Raw genomic sequence first — 24,573 nt, 5'->3', positions numbered from 1 at the left:
TTCAGTAATGGACCTAAGTAATGTGTTCTCTTTGAATGCTCTTGTCATGCCAGATGATATTGGCTGCTCTGGATCTTGGATTTCATGTTAAGCAGACACCTTACTTTGTGGCGCTGTATCATCTCTGCCACCCACTTCCAATAATAGGCCACTTATATCTGTGTTGTATGTAAGTGAATGGGCAGGGGTCTCCTGCAGGTGAGACCCAGTCAGACCAGGTTGTTGGGGATTCCTAGCTGGATTTTGAACCATTCACTTCCCCAGACAAGTTCAGACTCAGATTTAATTCTTGATACCTGGTTGACAGTCATCTTCCTTAATCTTCCTGGGAGCAGCACTCCCTGTACAAATGAGAGAGAACTCAAAACCTAACAGAGCATTCTAACACAAGAATTTTAACCGGTTGTTGGACACAGTGATAATTCTACAGAAACACCCAGGTCATTGGTGGTACTGTGCAAACACCCAGCTTGTATAGTTCTTCCCTGCTGATAAAAACACCAGAGAGTTAGCTAATTTTTCCCAACTCCATTTGGTTGTGAATTTCTAAGCCTATTAAAATACTGAAGATGAAAACCAGACATTTGATTGGCGGCTGTAACTAGATGTGAATTGCCCGCAAATGTCCCAGGGGCTGCCATTAATTTATCCCCTTTACTTTAATGAGAATTAAAACTTTCTATACTCAGATATTCTAAGCACAAGTTCTACCTTCCTGTTCCCATAATCTTACACTACTCTCCCCCCACTTTCTTCCAGGATCTGCCTTTAACATTAGTTGAGAGGCAGTCTTGTTGTCATGCTACGCTTAAGATTTAGTCCCTGGATGCACCATAAACCCCTGTTATTGGAAGCTTAGAATCTAGCTATAAAACTGTCAAAAAGAGGAGAGTCTTATCCTTGAACAACTGTCAACTGTATTGCTAACAATCTTTAGCTAATGGAATTTGGCAATTTGCAAACCCTACAAAGGTAAAAAACACAAGTTCTAGATGTAGTTTTGGAAATTTCTGAAAACAGTGGGGTTAAACTGCTTTAAGGCCTCTTCATAACAGTCCTTGGAAACAAAAAGAGCATTATTAAAACTAAAAACCAAGCATTACAGTTTTTCACAGATAAATAAGAATTATTTTTACATCCTGAAATAGGGCTATTCTATGTCTTCCTTCCCTCAAGAATTCTCTGCACTTATTCTCCCTACATTCAAGATCTGTCCAAAGGCCATTCAAGACAGTGGAACGTCTCCCACTGATTTTCATAGAGGGTCTGAGAGCCCCCCAAAACCCAGAATATTCCCACATCTTCTTCACTTTCAGGGGTAAACAGAGATCCTAAACCCCTTGACACCAGAAAACATCAGAACAGCAGAACAAAGCGGTCATGATCTGGGGGTTGAAGGGGGAGGGGAGAGAAGGTAATGGTACTTTCCAGGGTCCACCCACAACATATCTGCCCACTTGACACGAAAATGAGACACCCCTGTTGGTGGCTTGTGCGGGTGTTCAAAAGTGATGATATGGGATCTCTGGACTCCTTGATTTTAGCTCTCCCTCACTCAAGTTTGAATATACCACGGCTGAGCTCCTTGAGAGGCAGGGGGCAAGAGGGACAGAAAGAGAAAAATAAAGGGCCATATCTCCCAAGTTCACCCACTCAGGGTACCCAAGTGAACTGCCACCATAGAACATGTAGCTCTGGAAGCAACATGGTCTAGTGGTTAAGAAACTGGATTGAGGGATCGTCTACACAAGGAAATTTACTGGCATTATTTCTGTGTAAACTCCCCCTGTGGGCACACTTATTCCAGAATAAGAGTGTGCATACAGGGGGTTATACTGGTATAGCTGTATAATTATGCTGGTAAATTTTCCCCACAGTCCTGGGAGTGAAAAGACCTGGGTTGTAATTTTGTCTCTGCCACTGACCTGCTGGGTGATCTTAGGCAAATCCCTTCATCTCTGTGCCCCAGTTTCCTCCCATCCTCTGTCTGTCTTGTCTATTGAGCTTGTTGTCTCCTTGGGGCAGTGTCTGTCCCTGATTGGGTGCATGCAGTGCCCAGCACAAAACAGTCCTGATTGCACTTATTGCCAATAGGTGCTACTGGAATCTAAATAATACTGCATAAGCTCCTCATGGTGTCATTGTCCATTTTCTCACCTGCTTTGAGCAGTGACAGAGCAGTGCAAGGGCGGCATGTGAAGGATCCTCACTGGTGTGTCAGTCAGCACCTACTGAAATGAACCGGGCAACTCAGAGCTGCTGTTTCAGGCTCTCTGCAAACTCAGGCAGACATCTTCCTTTCAGCTGCACTCAGCTCACATTTTCAACATTTGCAGCTAGCCAGTGACTTTGAAGGCAGCTGAAATTCGAGAGCAAGAAGCCAGCTTAGGAAAGGTCCCGGAACAAGGGATCAGGGCACACTGGCCCAGTCCGAACCCGGCCAAGAACCAAGGGGCGCTAACCCTCCTCCCAGCCTTCCCGCTGGCAGGGCTCTGGCTCTCTCACTCCCCGCAGGATGAGGACCGGGGCTCTGGCCTGAACCCCAAGAGGGGGGCTGGCCACAGCGGCGAGCTGTGGAAAGACCCGCCGAGGAGCAGGGCTGGGAGGAGGCAGAGCCGACGCGCCGGCCCAGGTCGCCCCGTCCGGCTGGCTGCGCCGCCCGCAGCACTTCTCCGGAGCCGTCCCTGTCCCGCCCTGGGGGTGTCCCCGGCCTGCGGACCCGCCCAGGTAGCCGCATCCTGGGGCCGCCCCCGCTCCTCCTCCCGCCCCCGGCCCGCCCCCCGCTCGCTCTCCCCGCGGCTCCATCCTGGGATCGGCCGGCCGAGCTGACAGTCTGGCTCAGCGGTAGCCGCGGGCGCATCAGCCGGGCAGCGCCCCAGCTCTGCGCCGCACCTGCCCTGCCAGCTCCTGGGCGCCGAGGATCGGCTGCCCGGCGGGGCGCCCTGCCGCCCGGAGCAGGGGGTCGTCCCGCCGCCGCCGCCGCCGCCAGGGCTCCTGGCTCGGGCAGGGCAGCTGCCCCGCCGGCTCCCTGCCCGGCTGCCCTCCAGGATGAGCCCGCAGTACTCCCTGCGCTCCCTGCTGCTCGTCATCCTCGCCGCCTTCTCGGCCAACGCCAGCAACTGGCTGTAAGTGCGGGGCCGGGGAGCGGGGCTGGGGGCGGACCCGCCGCGGAGCAGGTGCCTCCGGGGCCGGCGGCTCCCTGCCCGGCGCCCCCGCGCTGGGCTCTGCGGGGGCGCCGAGAGGCTCCGAGCCGGGACCCTGCCCGCCCCGGGAGCCGAGCCGGCCGCTGCGGGGCAGGGGGTGTCAGTGCGGGCGGCACTTGCTCCGAGCCCTGCGGAGCCGAGTCCGCCTGGGAGCTCGCTGCCTTCAAGGTGCGGCGCCGGAGCCTGCCTGGCCCCACGCTTGGGGGGCGGGGAGTCCCTCTAGCCCTTTTGTTCCCTCCCTAGGGCTGGGATCTCCCCTGCGCCAAGCCGGCCGCCCCTCGTCTTCCCCACGGAGAAAATCCGAGGGGGCAGCCGACTAACCCGCCGGGAGCGGGGCTGGCCGGGCTCGAGAAGTGACCCCCAGTGGCTGCGCACGGTGCTTCCTTTCTCGTGCTCCAGGCTCAGCAGCGAGGCGCTAGCTCGGCAGCGGGGCTCTACCTGATCAGCAGCTGCAGGCGCTGACATTGGCCGCCCGCCGCACTCAGCCCCTTTGCTTGCTTATCTGTCCCAGTCCCAGCATGACCCTTGTCTCCTGCGGCCGCCTCAGGCAGCACGACTCGCAGCCCTCCTGGGACCCCCCTTCCCTCTGAGTGTGCTGGGGTCCTAACCAGTTAGAGAGCAGTAGGGGTGTAGCCTGCTTTACATGGAGAGCAGGGGGTGCAGGACGGTTTCTCCATGTGGGGAGGAAAGAACAAATGCCCCCAATGAAGTTGCCCTATATGTCCTCCCTGCTGTTGCTCTGAGGTCATGGCCTGCTTCCTGGGTTGCGGTGTGACTAACTGGGCTGAACTCCAGCACTTGTGTGCCCACAGAGGTGAGGCAGAGCTCTTCCTCTGAAGAATTATTATTTATTATTTAGGCTAGTTATACTATAACTTTATGGAAGCAGAAGCTACATCTGCATTTGTTCTTAAGTTACTAATCTGTGTAGCACCAAGGCCCTGAGGTCAGAGCTCAGGTCAAAATGCAGCCTGGGTTTTGCTGCGGTTCTGATAAGCGAGGGAATGGCCGGGGACAGGATTTGGTGAAGTGGGGAGAGAGAAAATGGCAAAGTTACAAATCTACAGCCCAATTTAGCAGAAGTCTTTTCTCTTCCCCACCCTCAGGGCCTGTCTGCGCTGATAGACACTGGCTCTCTCCTGGCCCTAGTTAGAAGAGTAGGGGTTTGCTTCCCCTCCTCCTTGCATTCTCCACCTGGCTGGCACATGCTGCCCCAAAGCTCTGGAGATCAGTGGTGCTGTGGGGCTCTCTGGGATGAGGAGCTCTAGAAATGCGAATCCTGACGGTAGGATGTGGAGGAGCCCAGTTAGATTAGGAAGACCTGCAACAAACACTGAGATAACTTGTAAGGTAAACAAGGAGGGAAACTGCCACATGTTCTAGAAAATTCCACTAGAGCTTTGCCAAGTCTGAGGGAAGTGCTCCCTGAAACAGGCCCTTTGGGGGGCTCTGCTGGGGGTGGGGTGGGGGAGGGGCAGCATCTTTCTCCAAACTTTGAATTAACTATTGGTTTGACTAATTAATTCTTCTGGTGGGTGGGGAGGCTGCTGCTCCCAGCTTTTATCAGCCTGGGAGGCTGTGATTGAATTCTAATTAGAGCCAGTTCAAGGGTTTAACAAATCTAGTCTCTGGAGCAAAGTGACTGTTGCACTGTTGATGGCTTGGGTCACAGCAGTAGCACAAGCCACCATGGCTACATTTACCACTTGTAGCATAACAATAAAGATGAAGGGCCAGTTTGCCTTTTCCTCTGCACCTGAATCTCCCATGGGCAGGAACAGGAGTGATGAGTGTTTCAGGAAAGGAGATTAATCTCCAGAGACATAAAATTTCAGCTACCACAATGAATACCCAGTCAGCCACAGCACGTCTATGCCCCCCCATTCCACTCTGTAGTCCACAGGGGCCAATGCTTTATCCCTTGTTTAAGCCAGTGGTGGTTGAGTGGTGTTTAGAGGATGCTACTCAGCCCAAGGAGACCAAGGTGCTGACCAGTCTGTGCCTGGAGTGGCCACTGTCATCCTTCAAATGGATGGAAGAGAAGGGTGCTATAAAGGAGCCTGTTTGGGTCACACGGGATAAATTGTCCCATGCTCTATTACTGCGCTCCCCCTATTTTCCCTTGTCAGATGGAAAGAGTTTTGTGGCATGGGTCTCTTGCAAATGCTGGGTGGATTAGAGCAGACCACAAGGCGGCACTGCCTCACGTTTGGTGAAGACATGTCATGGATCTCTGGTGGTGGTTTCTGCAGTGGACAGGACTGAAAGGGGAAGTACTGGCTGAGGATAGTGGCCCTACCAGGAACTTTGCAGAGGTGCTGGCACAGATGCTTGCCAGGCTAGCTTTTGGGAAAAGGGGAAAATTCTGTAGGTGGAATCATCTTAATATTTGGGGATTTTTACAGGGACTCTGAGCTCTCCAGCACTTCCAGGCTTCTCCCTGCACTCTGTTTTGATGCAGTACCAACAGAAACTGCTGAGCTAGGTTTCCCACACCCACCCAGCCATTTGGCCCATACACACAAGGTTACCAAAAATTGAAGGAGCCAGGGAATGTGTGGCTGTTTATCTGCCAGTGGGTGGGATTTGTGTGTAACAGGAAGGTTGTCATTGTGTTGTAAAAGTAGATGTGTGTAAGAGGACAGCAGCGTGGAGATGCAGTGGTGGGAGTGGAGGCTGCTTTCCCCAGGGCTTTCTTCTGGACAAAGAGGGTTTGGCTCACAGGAATAGCGGGCAGGAGAAGTTGTGTTGTAACCAATGAAAATGGCCTTCAGCGAAACCACCCAGGGGAGTAAGACTTCCCCCCCCCCCCGCCCCATAAGGGTTGGCTGTACTGAGAGGGATTTCTACTGGCTGGGTGGGATTATGCATTAACTTGTGTATTTGTATTACAGCAAGGCTGAGAAATGCCTTATTATGATATGTAGTCCTGGTACCTAGGCCTCTATACACTGCGTGACTGGAGCTGAGCGTGTTGCAGCATTGCAGCCCACTTGGTTCATGTTTGAGAAAACCGAGCATAGGCGGCTTTAGCTGCCAGCGACTGGGGGCTTGTGTGCAACAGCTTGTACTTTCTAGGTTATAGTGGATCTTTCTAAGAGGATGGACATGTGGGGATGAAGCTCTGTGGGAGTGGAGGGCTCATTCCAAGCACTTACTTCCAGGCACCAATTCCTGCCAACAGTGTGGAGGGAAAGCAGAGATTCATTTCACTGCTTTTGGAAGAAAAGAATGGAGTCTGGCATAACAAATGTAGCTAGTCCAATAAAAAGACAATCTACAACTTGGTGTTTTTATTCTTTGCCTATTGGACTCAGGCAAGGCCCACTCTTGACATCAAAAAGAAAGGGCTGCCCTCAGGCAGTAAACAGGGAAAGAAGGACCTGGGAGCTATCAGATAGTCTGAGAATGAGTATACCCTGCATGTTTCCTACATACCATGTGTATTCTGTGCAGAGCTCTGTAGTGCTCTGCTTTATCGTAGGGTTGTGTCTTGCTTTACGCCTGTGTATACTACATATATGTGTATGTACAGCACACATGGCCCATGTCCATTGCATTCAGCCCGGGCAGGCAGTGTGTGGCTCTTTTGGGTATGTGTGTTACCTTTATGCCCAGATGTGTAGTGTTTGTGTGCATGTTTCTTCAGGCTTGTGTGTATGTTCCGTGGCACAGCTCTGTAGAGAGTTTGATTTTTCCAGAAACCTGCTGGATTAGTGATTAAGCTCAGTGAGCATTTCACAAGACAAGAGTTTTTTTTCTAAAGCTTCTTTTAACCTGTTGGAACTCGCATTCCCCAAACGCTTCAGAGACAGACAGCTTGTAACAGTTGAATTGGACATTTTCACAAACTCCCTGCTTTGCATGGAAGAGCTCTAAGGAGGTAGCTGCGGAAAGGCTGTTTAGATTGGTTTGTGTGCTAGTGTTTATGCGTTTTATAATCTGTAAAGGAGAAGCATCTTGGGATCTTCTGGAATGACTGACCTGTAGTCCCTCAGAGGGATCATTCTGCTACAGAGGCTTTCAAAGTTGGAAGGGAGCTTGAAAAATCTGATTGTTGAACAAACCAAGATATCTGGCTAGAAAGTAAACCTCAGGCATATTTTGTCAGTCTCTGGATTTTGGGAGTTGCTGCTGGGTTTGCTGCATGTCCTGGAAATCTCTGTCCTTAAGCCATTTCCAGATTTGGAACTAGAAACTTTCTCCTTTTTGATAACACCTGTAGCCTTGCTTTTCCTCCGACAGTTCCAGGCTCAGTAGAAGCCTCATACTAAACCACTATACTGAAGTGAAAGGTCAGTTCCCAGTAGATCTGAGCCCCAGAGTGAGGGTATGTGCCAGGGGAAGAAAACATCTCCTTTTGGCCTCTGCGTGCCTCTCACAGTTGGCCAAACATTATCTCCAGGAGTGCTTAATTTGTGCAAGGGATGAGCCCTGGCACCTCACGGCTTGGCAGTTCATAGCCCCGGCACCTCTAGGCTTCCTGCATCAGTTATGAAAGTAAAAAAGGTTGCTTGAGCCCTGGCACCTCTTTCATTACAAATTAAGCTCTGATCTCCAGAGGAGCACAGAAGCTTGTTGCATGCATAGGCGTTTCACTCCTGGATAGTCCATGGCTTGTGTTACTTTCCGACACATTGCATTGCAAGTGTTACTGTGACTGGCGTATAGGACTGAATTAAATTTTTGATTCATTGTGGTTTTGCGCTAAAATATTCCAAACCCTGCACCCTGTGCATGCACTCCAAAACATGGCTTGTACGTGCCAGGGCATTTTCTAGGTGGTGCAAATGGGATGCATGTGGCATTTTTCCAAAAGGGCGCTGACCCAAGCACTCAGCAGTGTACTAGCTGAGCACCTCTCTGAAGTGGGAGAGGATGGTCAGAGTTCTGACTCTACGTGCGCGAATGAAATCATCACAGAACAACTTTGTTGGCAAGTTCCAATCTAACTGGGTAACCATAGCCAGTAAACTAACAGGCACTACAAAGCCTGGTTCCTCCTAACTCGGTATTTGACGCTATTGGCTTTTAAGATGTGACTGGTTGTTTGGATTATTAGGACGACTTTCTTGAAGCTCTAGAAAAAAGATCCCTTGTGTGTGGAGAATCCTGGGCACCCACTCATCGTGAAACCATTAGCGACTGCCTTCATTTTCATGCCGTTATCCGGCTAAAACTGTGTTGGTCTCTGGGAGCTTTGCAGGAGGCTCTCCATGTGAGGTAAATATTCTGAGATGCGGTTAAGCTGCTGTATAGCAGGGTGTGCCGCCAGCAGCTCTTTAGCCCCTGTAAATAGGGGGTAGAGATGTGGCAGTAACATTTCCCTCTGGGCTGAGATTTGGCTTAAAGTGCCAGGAGCACAGTTGTTGGGGTTTTTTGTTTGTTTTGAGGGGGAGGAAGTGGGGAGGTGTTTAAACTTTAAGAAAGTGGATTTGACTGTTCAATGAATACCTAAAAATCTGTGACTTACAAAGTGAGGCTGGCTGGAAAGCTGGTCTCTGTGGTCTCATTCTGTTTGCGTTATAGGGCCAGAGAGGAAGGAATAATGCTTAGCATTTCTACAGCCCCTTTCATCCGGAGATCTCCCAGTGCTCTGCAAACACAGGACGTGATTCTCCTGTGCCTGGCTCCTCATCTCATGGACACCTTTGTAAAGTTGGTGTTGTGAGTGCCGAATTCTAATTTGGTAGCGCTTACTCTGATGGTGCTGGTGCAAATGGCTATCCATGGTGCAGGGCGATGGGGAACTGGGCCCTGTGTTGATAATTCTCTGTCTGGTTGGCTCTGCTTTTACAACTACCTTGATGTGGATGACTGAGTTTTCTTCAGCTAGCAATTTCCCAGCTTTCTTCATAGCAGCAAGAGACCCTGATTCTCAGGTCTGGCTAAAATCCACTCATGGATTTTACCTTTACATCATCCTTGTGGCTCTAGATTTTCAGCCCAGCTGTGGCCTGGTCCAGTCCCTGGTATAGAGCAGCCCTAAGGTGTACTAACTGATGTCTGGCTGCCGAGAGCCCCAAGATGCTGGCTGATCTGCGCAAGTGGGAGTGTCTGGAACATAGAGGCATTCTTGCCATATCCCCTTTCCCCTGGCCACTCTCCCTGTTCCAGACCTTACATAGTGGACACTCCCAGGTAGCCAGCCTATGGCAGCACAAAACAGACAGACCAACACTGCAAGTTAGACCCACAGTTTCTTTGCATACTGAACATCTTGTGAGCGCTATCCTGGAGGCAGAATGAATGGCTGACTAGGAGTATTCCGGGAGAGGAGAGATTTGAGGACCCAGATTTGGGAACAAATTCGGTGAGTGGGGTGAGGAGCTCCCTTGTGCTGCCCCAGGGTTCCTTTGGAGACCCACCATCAATGCTTTGTCACTTCATATTTTGCTCTCTAATCCTGAGGGAGGCATTGCAGCAAGCTCTCCCCAGAGTCTTATGCAGGTGGGGACACCCTTCCATGGAGGGCAAGAGGAGGAAGAGCTAAAAGCTACAGCTTATTCTGTAGGACATTTATATTTCAAAATAGATTAAAAAATCTTGCAACAGTTTATGACAAGCCCAGCCAGCTTTAGTTCCCCCCTCACCCCCCCCCAAAAAAAACAACAACAAGCAAGTGGCTTAAAGGTTTGTATCTTGGTGGCAGAAAAAACATTTTGAAATCTCCCAGACTTTGGAATTAGCTGGGATGGGCAAGGCCCTGATCTTGGGCTCCTTTTAAAAGCTAGTAATGCCATCAATAATCAGGTCCTAGCTGGCCGGGAATCTCCAGGACTAAGTTTGTCAGGACACAGGAGGTAAATTGATCAGTAATATTCAGATAGCTAGTGATGGTGAGCATCCTTATTTGGGGCTTTTTGAGCAGGTGGTCCCTGGTGGCTAGTGGCATGCCGGAACCACCCTGAATCTGGGTGTGAAGGAGGGTATCTGAGAAATGAAACTGGAACAGAAAGTGCTGCCTCCCAGGCTGAGAAGGGGAAGGTTCCTGTGAGCTCCAAGGCCAAAACAATGGTAAGGAAAATGGACTTCTGTCTGCCTCGTTCCTGGAACTGCCTGTGATGCTGGTTTCTGAGCCTATAATGGACCCTACAGTTATCTGAGCCTGCGATGAACTGTTACAGTTGCTGCTATTCGTGTCACTCAGCTATAGGAGTGTCACATGTGTGCTGGAACAATTTTTATAGTGCGGGTGCTGGAAGCCATTGAACCAAACTGTAAACCCTGTATATGAAGGATTCAAGCCAGGGGGTGATGCAGGGCCCCTCCCTCTCCCCCCCCCCCCCAATTCCTGCATCTCTGGTTCATTGTCATCCCCTTCACTAACTTGTCTTGGATGGCATACGTGGAAGCAGTCTATTGACTTTCTTAAAAGTGATAAAAGTGCCAGACAAACTCAAGAATCTGTTTCTGGCATGTTTTCGTATGTTTTCACCAAGGCAGGTTCACTGACTTTCATGGTATTTTGTGGATATTTTTAAGCCTTGGATCCTGGAGTCATGTGAATTCAAGAGAATCTCAGCTTTCACTTAAAAAGTTTCTAGTCCTCTTGGTTTCAGAGAGAAGCTTGAAAACATGACTCAAGTGGTCCCTAAAGACTCAATCCAGAAGGCAAATAAACCCCCCCAAATATGCTAGTTTTTATAAAAATCTGATGACCCAGGGGGCCCTGACTCAGGATTTTTAGACACTCGGGTTGGCAATATTTACGGCTGTAAGAAAATTGTGGGCAGTGGTTTTGTGGTGGCAATTGCAACTTTTAGCAGACACAGCAACTTCTTAGAGTTGCTGCAGATTTCAGAACGGCCAGCACTTGGATGCTGCAGCCAGCAGAGGAGCAGTTCCTCTTCACGTGTTGAGGAAGACACAATGAAGAGTTAATATTGTGAGTTTTTGCATTTATATTCAGCTAAGCCAGTTCATGAACTCCTGTAAGTTCTGTGCAAGTTAGTGCTGCCCCTGGGGTCTTGTCGGCCTGCCAGTGTGCACATTGGGGTAATGGCATTGTAAAGTTGGACTCTCTTGCAATGTTTCCTGATTTGAAGGTTGAGCAACAAGATCGAGTCAGTGCCAATGGCACTTTTCTCCTTTAGAATAATAGCAATTGGACCATATTCAGCACTGCATGACAAGCTTGTGGCAGTGACAGCATTTCTCAGACTCTGTGACTGTTGTGGCAAAGAAACCTTGGCACAGAGCAGTGTGTGTGGCAGGAAACGTCTGTGTGCCAGCATGCAGCAATAGGTTTGCAAGGTGTGCAGCATGCGGCCGTGCAGGTGTGCCATAGCACAGAGCGGTGTTTCCCAGAGTTGTGCCTCCCGCAGTGGGTCTGGGGAAGGTTCTAGGTGGGTCGTGGGCCTGCACAAGGGTGAGTTTGTCCTGCACTCGCCCTGCAGCAGTGGCTCCTATCCCATGGGGCTGGGCCTGGCTCCCTGCTCCAGGCGTTGGGACAGGTTTGGTCTGGCTGATCCCCTGTTGTGATGGGGAGTGGGGCGGTTAGCAAGGCCAAAGTTGAGGAGTGGTGCTGTGACTGGCATGCGAGGGCAGGTGACGAGTGTGAAGCCTAGTGTGGCAGAAGCTTGTAATCGTGTGGAAGTGTCACACTGAGAGCCTGACTTGGTCACTTTTAACTAGAGGTGGAAATTGGGAGCTGAAAAGCAAAGCCAAGAGAAGAACAAATGTGTGGCCGATGTGACAGGAAGATCAAGATATAGACACATCCTGGTCTAATGCCCAAAACAGAATTATTCAAAGAATCAATTCAGGGACAACGCTTTCCATTAAAAAACAGTTACAGAAAACAGTGTCTGACTAGCGGGAGATGGCAAAGGGCCTCTCTAGGTAGGACGCATAGTGAGATGTTGCCACAGAGCCATGAATGACAAATGGCCATGGGTGAAAGCTCCAAGACTTAGGCAGGTGCTTGATGTATTGGATCCAGCTCCGACAGATCCCTGGGTTTTGTACTCCCAGCTCTGGCCGCACACGCAGCTGATTGTGCTAATCAAGGGTTGCTGAATTGTGTTCGTGCATGACGTGGTGTGTCTGTGCAGCAGCACAGAGGTATTGCAGCATGCCCCGTATTGTGCAATGTACTTACTGCTACAGCACTGCAGAGTTTGTGAGTGGGCTGACGGACGCTGGCGGTGTGCAGCATCACTGGCTGGGCAGTGACAGTAGTGCAGTGTGTGGCAGTGCAGAAGCACATGAATGTCCTAAGGAGTGAGCACAATACAAATGTGACTCTTCAGCTGTTCACAAGGACTTTCTCCTATGCCCTCTCTCCACTGTCCGCTCAAGGCCTATCAGGAAACCACAGGAAGTGGATTCCCTTCTCCATGTCCTGTAATTCACTCCTGAAAGAGTCATGGGGGGTGGGGGATTGCTCCAGCCCCTTCTCCCTGGGTGGGAATGAGAGAATCCTCAAATTGCCCCTCTTCCTTCCAGGTGCATCCAGTCAGGACCTTTCTCTCCTTCTGGCAGCAATGCTGTGAGGTCCTTTCCCCTTCCTGGGGAGCCTCCCCTTTCTCCCAGGAAACCGCTCTGCTTGTGGCAGGTCCTGGGGAAGAGGGGTAAACCCCTGTGTCCTAGAAGAACCGGATGCCAATGTGGGGAGATATCTCTCTCTGTGGAGGAGAGAGCTCCTTCTGCTCTGTGCAGATGCTGGGGTGGGGGCTAAGGTTAACTTCCCCCCTTGCCAGCTCCAACAGCCTCTGGGGCTGCTCCAGTCACGCTCCTTTGATTCTAGAGGCCAAAGTCTCGGTCTCTCCCCTGCATTCCATGAGGCATCATCCCTAAGGCACAAACACCTCCCTGCTCCCCAGTGCTGCTGCTGCTTCTCACCACAGCGACCATCTGCTACCTAGCCCTCAGGCTCCAGCGTCCCGTCCGACTCGTCTCAGTTACAGCAAGAGCTTAAAGAAGCTCCATCTATCAAGTTTAGCCAAGAGAAGGGTCAGAGGTGACCTGAGCAAGCTGTAGGTACATTGGGAGAAGATTTCTGATGGCAAAAGCCTCTTGAATCTAGCAAACAAAGGCAGAACAAGAACCAGTGGCTGGAAGCTGAAGCTAGATGCGTTCAGACTGGCGATAGGGGCAGATCTTTAACTGGGAGGGTAATTAACCATTGGAACAGCTTAGCCGGCAATGAGGTAGAGTCTCCATCGCTTTAAGTCAAGATGGGACATCACTGTTTCAAATATCAAATTGAGCTAGAGCAGAAGTTCTGGGCTTGATGCAGGAATTGCTAAGTGAGAAATTCTCTGGCGTGCACTATACAGGAGGCCAGACTAGATGATCATAATGGCTCCTTATGCCTTAAAAGTTGTGACTTGCCCTTTTTAAACTCACACAAATCAATGTAAGACAGACTGCTTGAAACGATCACTTTCAGAGGGCCTCAACCTTTTATAGCAGTGTGACTGTGTCTCATCATGTGCTGTAGTCCAGGAGGATGAGAGTGGTTGTGTGGATGAGATTATGTTAGGCAGAAGGGGCCATAGTCAGTGTAACACAGGCCATTGTCTAAACAGAGGGCAGCTTTTGTGCTATGGCCAGAGTGAAAACCAGCCTGGTGCAGGTTGTTGTGTGCGAGGTCACATGGGAGATTAGAAAAGGCACCTTTCTCCAGCATTTTGCAGAGTGGGGTGGATGGAAATAGGGCAGTGACTAAAGAAGGTGTCTGAGTCAAGGAGAGCAGAACAATTCAACCAAAACCAATCCTAGGCCCCATCTAATCCCAGCCAGTGCTTTCCATTGTACACTTACTAGTGTTTTGCCCAGTCTTTTAAAAAGTTCTAGCCGCCTGGTCTGCTTCCCCTGCCCTAGGCGAACTGTTCCACAGCCTAACGAAGCTCACTGTTGGGGTGTCTTTCAAACTGAGGTTTCTGTTTAATTCTAAACCAAATTATACATTCTTTATTTAACTCTTAATCGTTCCTCGATCCATCCACCCTTCTGCTAATTTCCGTGACTCTTTGGAGCGCCCTCCAGTGTGTTGTAATGTTTCTGGAAATAAGGTCTGGTGGCGCTAGAATCACAGAGATGGCCCTGTGCTCATTCACTACAATAGTCACAGAACAAGAACATCAGAGGCACCAACACACCCAGAATAGATATGTTTAAAAATCCAAATGGCTTCTTCTCTGCAAGACACTTGATATGTCTTCCCTGATCTCTGCCTTTATTGAACATCTCAATTACTCAGATTCTCAGTAGTGGGAAATGCAGAGGTTTATCTCCCCTAATTTCTGTTTTATCTGCCAACCTGAATGGCTTTCTCTGTCTTGTTCTTGCTCCTGGAAACTCTCCCCTGAAGTTGCTATTATCCTTGGGTATATTTTAAATAAAAACAAGATTAATTTTTAAAAGAGCCCTGGGGTTAGGAGGGATCTTGCAGCATTGCAGACAAAACAATTGCAGAGGAGATGAGTCACAGACGTTTTTAAATTGTGAGATTTGGCCTAGTCTAAACACAAAGTTGTACCAATATAACTAAGGTGTGTCTTTATACTGCCTTAGTTAAACCAGTGCAACTTTTGTGTAGAAGAGACCTTTTTGGTTTTTAAACAGGGAACTACAGTTGTGGACAAATTCCTGAGACATAAAGGCTAAAGGAAAGAAGAGTAACAGGTATACACTGCAAGCGACAGTGTCACTAAAAGAAAGCCAGCCCACTACAAATGAACCATGGGATTAATTGGTTCCTTTGCTATGTTCTAGACCCAATATGAGAAAGGAAGGAAAATACCTATCTAAAGTAGGATCTAATGCCTTCTCTGTGGTGCCTTGCTGTTTACTTATTGTGCTGAGGGACTTTGTAGAGGAATAGTTCCAATGGAAACAGTCAATATGTAGGTGGGGAGAACTTTAAGGAAAGTTTGAGAGACTCTGGTTCTGATTCTGGGCCATCTTCTAGCCCTGGAAGGACTTCCAGGTGGTTACTTGGGGAAATAGTTTGAAGCAGAAGTGACTTAAAGAGTCCCTTACTTTGGGAATCAAATGATGCTTGGGGTTATGCGTTTTCTTCTTCATGGTCCACAAAGGTCCAGCACCTGTACTCAGGTGGGTCAGTTTACCCAGGGGAATTTGACTTTCTGATCTTCATAGGATCTATTTGCTAATTGGATCCCTAGACACATCTTACTGAAAAGGAAATTCATAGATTCCAAGGCCAGAAGGGACAATTATGATCCTCTAGCTTGGCCTCTGTATAACACAAGCCAGAGAACTGCCCCAAAATAATTCCTAGAGCAGGTCTTTTAGAATGCGATCCAATCTTGATTTCAAAATTGTAGGTAATGGAGAATCTATGACAAACCTTAATAAATTGTGACAATGGTTAATTATTCTCACAGTTAAAAATTTACACCTTATTTCTAGTCTGAATTTGTCTAGCTTCAACTTCCAGCCATTGGATTGTATTACATTATTTGTCTGTTAGACTGAAGAACAATTATGAAATATTTGTTCCCCATATTGGGTACTTACAGACGGTAATAAAGTCATGCCTTAATCTTCTCTTTGTTAAACTCAGTAGATGGAGTTCTTTGAGTCGATCACTCTAATGCAGGTTTTCTAATCATTTAATCATTCTCATGGCTCTTCTCTGAACCCTCTCCAATTTATAAACATCCTTCTTGAATTGGGGGCACAAGAACCGGACACAGTATTCCAGCAGCAGTCTCACCAGTACCAAATCCAGAGGTAAAATAATCTCTAACTACTCAAGATTCCACTGTTTATGCATCCCTGAATCCCACTGGCTGCAGCGTCGCACTGGGAGCTCAGGTTCAGCTAACTATACACCATGACCCCCAAATCTTTATCCGAGTCATCCTCTGTCAGGATAGAGTCCCCCATCCTGTAAGTATGGCCTGCATTCTTTATTCCTAGATGTATACATTTACATTTTGCGTATTAAAATGCATATTGTTCGCTTGCACCTAGTTTACCAAATGGCCCAGATCATTCTGAATCAGTGACCTGGCATCTTCATTATTTACCAGTTTCCCAGTTTTTGTGTCATCTGCAAACTTTATCATTGACAGTTTTATGTTTTCTTAAGACATTGATACAAATATGAAATAGCATAGGGCCAAGAACTGATCCCTGTGGGACCCCACTGGAAACACACCCACTCAGTGACAATTCCACATATACAATTATATACTGAGACCTGTCAGTTATCCAGTTTTTATTCCATTTAATGTGTGATATCTTAATTTCATATTCTATTTTTTTTTAAATCAAAATGTCGTGAAGTGTAAGTATATTACATCACCTTTATCAATCAAACTTGTAATCTCATCAAAAAAAGAGATTGCTAGTTTGGCAGGTTCTATTAATTACATTACCCTCCTTTAATTCTTTATTAGTCAAGTCCCATATCAGCCACTCCACTCTCTTGTCTGGGACCAATGTCAGGCCGACAGGCCTATAACTACCCAGGTCCTTCCATCTCGACTGAGTTTTAGTTGTGGGTTTGCTGTCTGGCATTGCCCAGTGGGACTGGCCTTGTACGTAGAGGGGTTCTCTGAAGACTTCAGTAGTTTGCCTCAATTTGTCACATGTTGAAGGGATGAGGCAGCCATTGGTCAGCGTGCTGGCTCTTGCCCTCTGAAAATATGCTTCTCGTTCCTGGCCCAGCAGTCTCCAGTACAATTGCATGCCAGGTTTAGGAGCCCAGGGTCTTGAAACTAACCCTATAGACTTGAGAATTGGCAGGCCAATGCAACTGGAGTTGAGCTGGAAGACAGTAGGAGAAGGTACAATGGTCTACAGCAAAGGAAGGGAAATTCTGTGGTGTTTTGCAGACAGCTATTGGCAGTAAAAGCAATTGTGTGGTGGAACAGACTGCAAGGCAGGCTGTCTAGTCATGAGCACTGCAGCAGAGCATGTTAGATATGGTACTGGTGGGAATGAGGGGTGGAAAGTGGTCCTACAGAATGCAGGCATTGGAGTAATTTGCTCCTGCAGCCTTAGCTTGTGCATGTGCAAAAGGGAAACGACTGTCTAATGCCAAAATAAAAAATGCTACAACAGTGTCCCTTTTAAGGGCCAGATGGAATGGTGGAGCCCAAAGTTTCCATGGTCACAGTGAGGAGAAGCTGGCGAGATGATTATGCCTCAGCCCAGGGCCTAAGGCAGCTTGGTCCCCACCTCAAAATGGTTTAGAAATGCTCCGTAGCCTCCACTGGGACGAGGGCTGATGCGCCACAAAATGTAGGCATGAAACCTGGAGCTCTGTGACCATGGGAATGTGTGGTGGGAACAGCCCCGGAGATGGCGGATGGGGGACTGCCCTCTTCTCCTAGAGACAGGGAGGAAGAGGGGATATTTACCTGCTTCCCCTCCTAACCTGTGCCTGCCAAGGATCAGGAGGAGAGCAATGTGAGATGCACCTATTTTTCTTCTTCCACCTCAGGGGAGAGAGGAACCTGTGCCAGGGCCAACATCTCTCATTCAGCTTTGTCTATATGGAGCCACAGAAGTTTCCCGATGCTTGTGGGTGCTGACTGCACCCGTGCCTGACGCATGCCATGCTTTGCTGGCCATGTAACTTCTCCTCCCACTGACTGTGGTAATCGCCCATCAGCAGTCACCGGTCTCTGCAGTTCCTCTCTAGTAGGGTGATGCAAAATGGCCCTTTGGCCTCGCTGCCGGGCTCCAGAAAGCAGCACTCAGCCTGCTCCCAACTCTCGTCTCGCCGCTCCCCGATCCGTGGCTGGCCAGGCAGCTGAAGCCTGGCTTTTTCTGTAATGGCAATACCCAGAATGCTTTGTATGCAAAAGACAGGACAGGAGTGGAGTGGGATGGAATACAAGGAGACCACCCCCGGATGCTAAAAGGCAGAGTAGGGCTGCTCTCCGGTACCTGAGCACAGAGGGAGAAGGGGAGTGAGAGCTGGAGGGTATCCCTGAATTTACGTTGGAGAGGGAGGCTGGAGAGCTTGTCAGGCTGGAGTCAAAGCAGGGGAGGCTAGAAAGATCAGAGCGGCCTGCAGAGATGGACATGAGCTGAGTAGGCAAAGGCATCCCCAGTTCAACCAACTTAGCTTGCATAACCCACCCCATCTCGTGGCTGTGATGCGATGGCAACTTTCCTGGTGCCCCAGAACATTGCTCTGTCATGACCCCCCAGATCCCAGCCCTGACAGGAAACAAGTGTTTCCAGAAACTTCTTACTGAAGTGTATGTGTTTGGTTTAGTTCTCAAGAGGGGAGGCTGTTTCCCCTGGGAAGAGGCCCCTAAGCTATCTGGAAAAGTGACTGGGCTGTACACATCCACAACTGAAGCCATGGTTACTTGCCATAGGCCCACGTAACTTGTGGCTGCTGGGGTTGTGCGGTGTGATTCAGGACACCGGTTTGAAGTTATAGAAAGAAGTGCTCTGTTGTCTCCTGTCGGCAGACCTTCTCCTTGGCTTCCAAGAGGCCCCCTAGTGGACTGTCTGTGGTAGTAGCTCAAAGCACCACATTTCACGACTCCCCTCCTTCCAAAAAGAGCAAGATGTTTTTGTCATGTTTATCTCTTCAGTTTCTCTGGCTGGTTTCTTGGGGACTGTCTTGCACTTTGGCAAGGATTTTTTGTTGCATCAATGACCTGGCTGGACTCCTTCAGCAACAGATCTGGTGCTATAGCAAGGTCTCCTGAAAGAGCTATGGGAGGAGATGCGTTTGGAAACCAGGTTCTGTGTAACAGTAGGTGAGGCCACCCTTAATAGATCAGGCCCATGTTACGTTGGCAGTCTGTGCTGTCACCAGCAGCGGGGGTGCATGCTTGTGTCTGTGTGCTGTGCATGGAGCAGTGCTGAACAGCATTGAGGGGTGGGTGCATAGACATGGTGAGTGGCGATGGAGGCATGTGGCTAGCCCCCATGGGTGAGCGTTCTGGATAGCTTCACCCAGCCTGTGTGTCTTGTGTATCAAGTTAACAGCTCCTCTCTCAGTGGTGGATGCAGTTCTCTGAAACAACATCTTTTGTCTTCGTTTTATCTTCTTAAACAGTAATAAGTATTTGTTTGGGAAGCGTCTTATCTGGAGCATCTGCTTGGAAAGGTTTGAAAGAGCCCTGTCACGCTTCTCTTCCGACGCTGCTTTGAATTTCTGACTCCCCATCGCCTGGAGAATTCTGCCGAGCTAGAAAGAACATTGGGTCTCTGAAGTAATTTTCTCCTCTCCCATTTGCCAAATAGAGTTTCCCCATATTCTGAACAGAGCTGACGCTAACATGGCTGCCTCCAGCAGCTGCTTCACCTGTGGCATCACTTCCTCTTGCCAGCTTGTTTGTGTTCAGACCAGTTGCGGAATCATCAGTGATGCTGGCTGCACAGCTGTGGGAAGTGTTAATTAGGGGGGTTTCTCTGAGCACTAGGAGGTGCCCCAAATACTGCATTTGTGGGCATGGTCCAAGAACAGGGAAAAGGAGAACATTCTCCGGAGTGGGTTAGGAGCCAGGAGTTCTGTACCTCACTCTGTGGCCCTGGTCTGTACTTTTTGTGGCACTCCCCAAGGAGATAGCAAATACTCTTTCAGAGAGGAGAAAGCCAAGGCGCAGACATACTGCATGGAGTTGGTGCTGCAGTTAGAACCCAATTTTCCTAACTCCTACTTCCATGACTAATCCACCAATCTGCAAGGTCATTGTGCAAGTCTCTTAACTCTTCTGTGCCTTTACGTCCATATCTGTAAAACAGGGATAATAGTTACTGAACTCAGGGGAAGGTGGGGGTTTCAAGGTAGGTTAATGTCTCTTCAGAAGCAAAGTAGTGATGTATTATCTGCCCCTGGCATCTTGGAGGAGTAGAGAGCAGCACTGCATGGGAACAGCAGACATCCTTCCCAGTATCCTAGCCTGCCACAGATATCTGAGGACCCTGGCTTGATGGAAGGAGGTGAGGCTCTGAGAGAAAGATGTCAAAGTTAGTCTCTAAGGTGCCACAAGTCCTCGTTTTCTTTAAGCCAATAATATACATTAAGGAGTCACTGAGCTGCTTTTACATAAGCAAGTAATTGTCTTAAAAGAATGTAAATTCCTGGACAAATAGATTTAACTGGGGTTAACGTTGTAAAAGAGTTTCATTCTGAAAATATGGCAGCAAGACACTCCATGTTTGTCTGTGTCTCATTAGCTCCCTATCAAATGTGCTCAATTTACAAGTGAAAATTGCATGCTTTTTCTGACTGCCAGCACTCCCCTGAGACCTGAGAGTCAAGCTGGGTTCTCTGTCTTGCACATAATTAGTAATAGGGATTCCACAGGCCAGATTCTGCCTTCAGTGACACCTGTGCAGCCCAGACACCAGAGGTGATTTTGTACAAGTATAACCGATTGGAATGTAGTGAACAACTCTCTTGATGCACAGGAGAGAACAGAATCCAGCTCCCTCCTGCTGAGCTGGCTCCACAGAGCTAACACACTGAAAACGTATGTACTGCTGAAGTCAGCAGATTTGACACTTGAAACCCAAGGGGAGCAAACTGTGCAATAAGGAATCACTCCTGTGTAGTCCCCTCTCAGAACAGAGCTTCACTTTGTAAGGGAAGGATCCTTAACAGAATGTTGTAAGACGCAAATTCCTGAAAATCAGGAAATTCAAAAACAAGATTCGACTTTCAAAAACAAATTGACCTGAGGTGCTTCAAACAATCTTAACTGCCCTTGCTGCTTCATAGTGTAGCTAAATGTAACTTTGAATTTTTCTGGCTGTCAGCTATTTCAGGGGTGATTTTCTGTCTGTCTGTCCAAGCACTGAATGGTGGTAAGGATTCCCCCTGGGTTTATTGATACATATTTAGTCCTAACTCCAGTTTCAGTGAGTAACTTGTCTGGAACTCTGCCCTAAGCTGAAGGAGCTCCCTACCCCTAAAGGCAGCACACTGCCATCACCAGCACGTCAGCGGGAGCCAGCGGCTGCAGAGAGGAGAGTGCTGACATTAGCCTTGAGCCGTGTGAGGGCAGAGTTTGCCGGGGGTCCCTGGCTGAGTCTGCTCTGGGAGGCACATGGGTGCAGAGGGTCTGCGATTATCCAGGATCCGGTAGGAATAACGTACCAATGTCCCGAGCTATTCAGAAATAGTGACTGGGGGGATCAAAATGCCCAGGCAAGAGGTGGGGCTTTGGGAAGAAGGTAAAACAATGGCTCTCCAAGAGACCTAATGAACCTCCCCTCTCTGGACTTAGCTGGGGTGGGATCGCCAGCCCCTCCCTTCAAGAGCAGGTGCTCACAGTTCTCTCCTGTGCGTGGGGGAGCCCAGGAAGGGGCAGTGGGGTAACCCTCTGGAAGCCCATGCAGTCTTGTGGGGGAGTGATTCCAGTAACTGCCAGGAACCCAGGAAGTGGAGTGAGCCTGGAGAGTGGCAAGGGGATAAATCGCTGGAAGCCCAGGTAGTGGGGGGGGGGGTTACACCCCCACGTGCACCTCTTCCCCAGAACATTGTCACTAAGCCAACCCCAGGCTGGCACAGCAGCCTCCGCATGTCCTCAGTCCTGGAGAGCAATGTGCAAGGCAGCAGGAGAGTGCAGCCTGGGGTGCACAGGGAAGCAAAGGCAGCGTTTTTCAGGTTGGTGAGTCCTTGAGGCCATGTTTGCAAGCGGGGACCTGGAAGGTGCCGGTCACAAGTGGTTTTGCCCACGACAAGCTCCTGACTCCAGCTTCCCCCCTTCAAGCCCCACAGAATTCCGAGTGGTAAAAGACCCAGCAGTCTCCCCCCACCACCCACCAGGGCTGGATCCCCACGCGAAGGTGGCTGGGGAAGCTGAAAGCAGGACTAAGAAGGGAAGTGGTTTGAGGGAGATGTTTGTCGTGAGTAGAACACAGCCAGCGCTGAGGGAGCAGTGTGGCAGCTGTAGCTGGCAGCCGAGCTGCTGTCCTGCTTGCTTTGGCTGACTTGAGAGACCTCTGGCTTTTCCTAGTAGCACTTGGATATGCTGGTACTCGGGAGACTTGACAGGGCATATTCAGAACATGCCGAGAATATCCCCCTCCATGCTAGGCGGACAGAGCAGAGCTGTTGAGCAGCCTCCCTGCTGAGAGATGGAGTGAATGTAGTCCATGCTGTAGCTGGGCAAGAGGGCCGTACTCTCCCCCAGTGTTGCTGTCAGGACCCTTGCTCTGTTTCTAGGCAGAAAGGCCGTTCTGCAGAACTGTCAGAGCCAGCCTGACGATGCAGAGGGACCCAGTCAGGCACTAACCTCCAGCTCCAGTGAGGAAAGAAGGAGAGGAGAGCAGACGGTGTCTTTATCCAGGCTACTGGAAGGGGCCACGCGGGTAGAGATCTCACCAGCCCTGGAGGTTGTCAGTGCAATGGCAAGGGGTCTTCCCAGCCTCAGGACTGCAGGTGTCCGTGCCCAAGGCTGTCCCTGATTTCCCCTCCCAGGCAGCTGTATGGATATGAAAAGGCAGCATTTCCCAGGGAGAGGCTGGGACAGTTCTTTCTCCTGCTCAACAAACCTTTCTAACAGATGTTGCTGGGTGTGCTGACAGGTACCTGGCAAAGTTGTCCTCAGTGGGGAGTATTTCCGAGGAAGAGACCTGTGAGAAGCTGAAAGGGTTAATCCAGCGCCAAGTGCAGATGTGCAAGAGGAACTTGGAGGTGATGGACTCAGTGCGCCGGGGAGCCCAGCTGGCCATCGAGGAGTGCCAGTACCAATTCCGTAACCGTCGCTGGAACTGCTCCACACTGGACACCCTGCCGGTCTTTGGCAAGGTCGTGACACAAGGTGAGCGAACTGTCCAGAGGCATGTGCTCATCTGGGAAAGGGAGTGAACTTAACTGAGGCATGAGCTTCCAGGTGGGAGATAACGAGCATCGAGCTGGGGCTGTAGCAGTGTTGCAGACCGAGGCAGAGCTTTGGGGAAATGGCTGCATCTTGTAGACCCATGCAGCGTGTGCACACTAGCACTCCAGTGTGGAGTCTGGTTTATTTGGCAGCATCAGAGCTACCATGTGGTGGAGGGCAGGAGATGGCCTGATGCTATCCTTTCGCTTCAGCCATAAATGCCACCTTTCCCTGCCACGCACCTGTTTTATAGAATAGCAGTGTGTTACTCTCCCAAAAGACAGGCACATGAGTGAGAACAGCTTTGTTTTGCTGGGTGTTGGCAGCGAGCAGTTGCGGGTTGGATACGGCAAGTAGCCATCACTGGGGACTACCAAGGCGTGCAGCCATGGGATTCTGGCACAGTCCCTGTTTGCGGCTCTGGGACTGGCTCAGCTGGCTGCGGAGAGCCACGGGAAGCTGGCAAGGATGTAGAGAGAGTGGCAGTAATGCATGTGGTACCTCCTGGTCCTGGGACTCCCATACATGCTGTATCGGAGGGTTCGTTGGGGCTGCTTTTAAGCTTGCCCAGTTCCTTAGCTGCTGTCTGCATTTCCGTGGTGGACCCAATTTCCTTGCTCATGCTGCAGAGCCCTGCTTTGTATGTACCTGGGCACAGTGGCGTAGGCTGGGCATGGGCTCTCGGCCTGAACTCTGTGTTGCAGGGTGTTTTGAGTTGGAACTAGCCCTATAAAGCTACTTGAGTAGCTCTGCAGCTTCATTTGCCTCACCAAGAAGCTTCCCCTTGCAAGGGTTCAGCAGCAGCAGCAGGATGCTTTATTTATTTGGTCTCTTCTCTGGTCAGTGAACAAGCCGTAAGCTAGGGCTGGAGCGTTTTTGTTACTCCTGAGTGAAGCAGACTGTGGGTGAGACCTTGGGATGATGCCCTCTGCTGCCCAAAATCAGTAAAACACTCCTCGCTCTCTTCAGCGTAGCATACTGCTATGCCAGCTCTGGTTCTCCTCCTTCCAGCTACAGTGTTTCCTGTTCTTACAGAGACTCCAGCACCATTCATCTTCACGAAGTGACCTCTGGCGTGGACTGCCCCCGCCTCCTACATGCTAACCGTCTGCGAGCGTTGTGCTAACTTCATGACAACGCTGTGACCAAACAGAGCGAGCCCTGTTCATGTTGTAAAGCAAGGAGGGGGGCAGGATGTAATAGCTGGGGGCAAGTGGGGCAGAGCTCGGTGTCAGGACTCCGATGTATCTGTAGAGCTGAGGAGCACTAGAATAGTGTGGAGGCGCGTCAGTATTGAGATGCATTGGCAGAGCTGCAGGGTGGCCAGGACCATAAGCGCAGACTTTTATTTCCCCTGCAGGTGCTCCACCCCCGTTCTGCCCCCACTCTGCTCCTTCCCCCAAGGTCCCGCTTTCACTCCACCTCTTTCCAATCCTTTCTCCATCCCCTCACCAGGCGCCCTGCCCTTGATCCGCCCCCTCCTCCATGACCCCACCTTCCCTCCACCTCTTCCCGTCCCCTCCCTGAGGCCCCTGCCTGCTCGCTTCTCTCCACCCTCCCCCAAGCCCCTCCCCAAGCTGCCAAAC

At 49.9% G+C, this 24,573-nt stretch overlaps 1 protein-coding gene across 1 annotated transcript in view; it reads left to right on the top strand.

Annotated features, from left to right (window-relative positions):
* Positions 1-2,828: 2,828 nt before the first annotated feature.
* WNT4 (Wnt family member 4) overlaps positions 2,829-24,573 on the top strand; it is a 33,142-nt gene continuing 11,397 nt past the window's right edge. Inside the window, exons 1-2 of the mRNA XM_048824916.2 lie at positions 2,829-3,125; positions 22,692-22,927. Coding sequence (XP_048680873.1) covers positions 3,049-3,125; positions 22,692-22,927 — 313 coding nt within the window. The 5' untranslated portion in view covers positions 2,829-3,048. The remainder of the gene's footprint in view (positions 3,126-22,691; positions 22,928-24,573) is intronic.

Source organism: Caretta caretta, chromosome 18 (assembly GCF_965140235.1).
Source record: "Caretta caretta isolate rCarCar2 chromosome 18, rCarCar1.hap1, whole genome shotgun sequence".
NCBI classification, from domain to species: domain Eukaryota; kingdom Metazoa; phylum Chordata; order Testudines; family Cheloniidae; genus Caretta; species Caretta caretta.
Note: the sequence above shows the minus strand (reverse complement) of the source record. Positions and strands in the feature narration are given on the sequence as shown.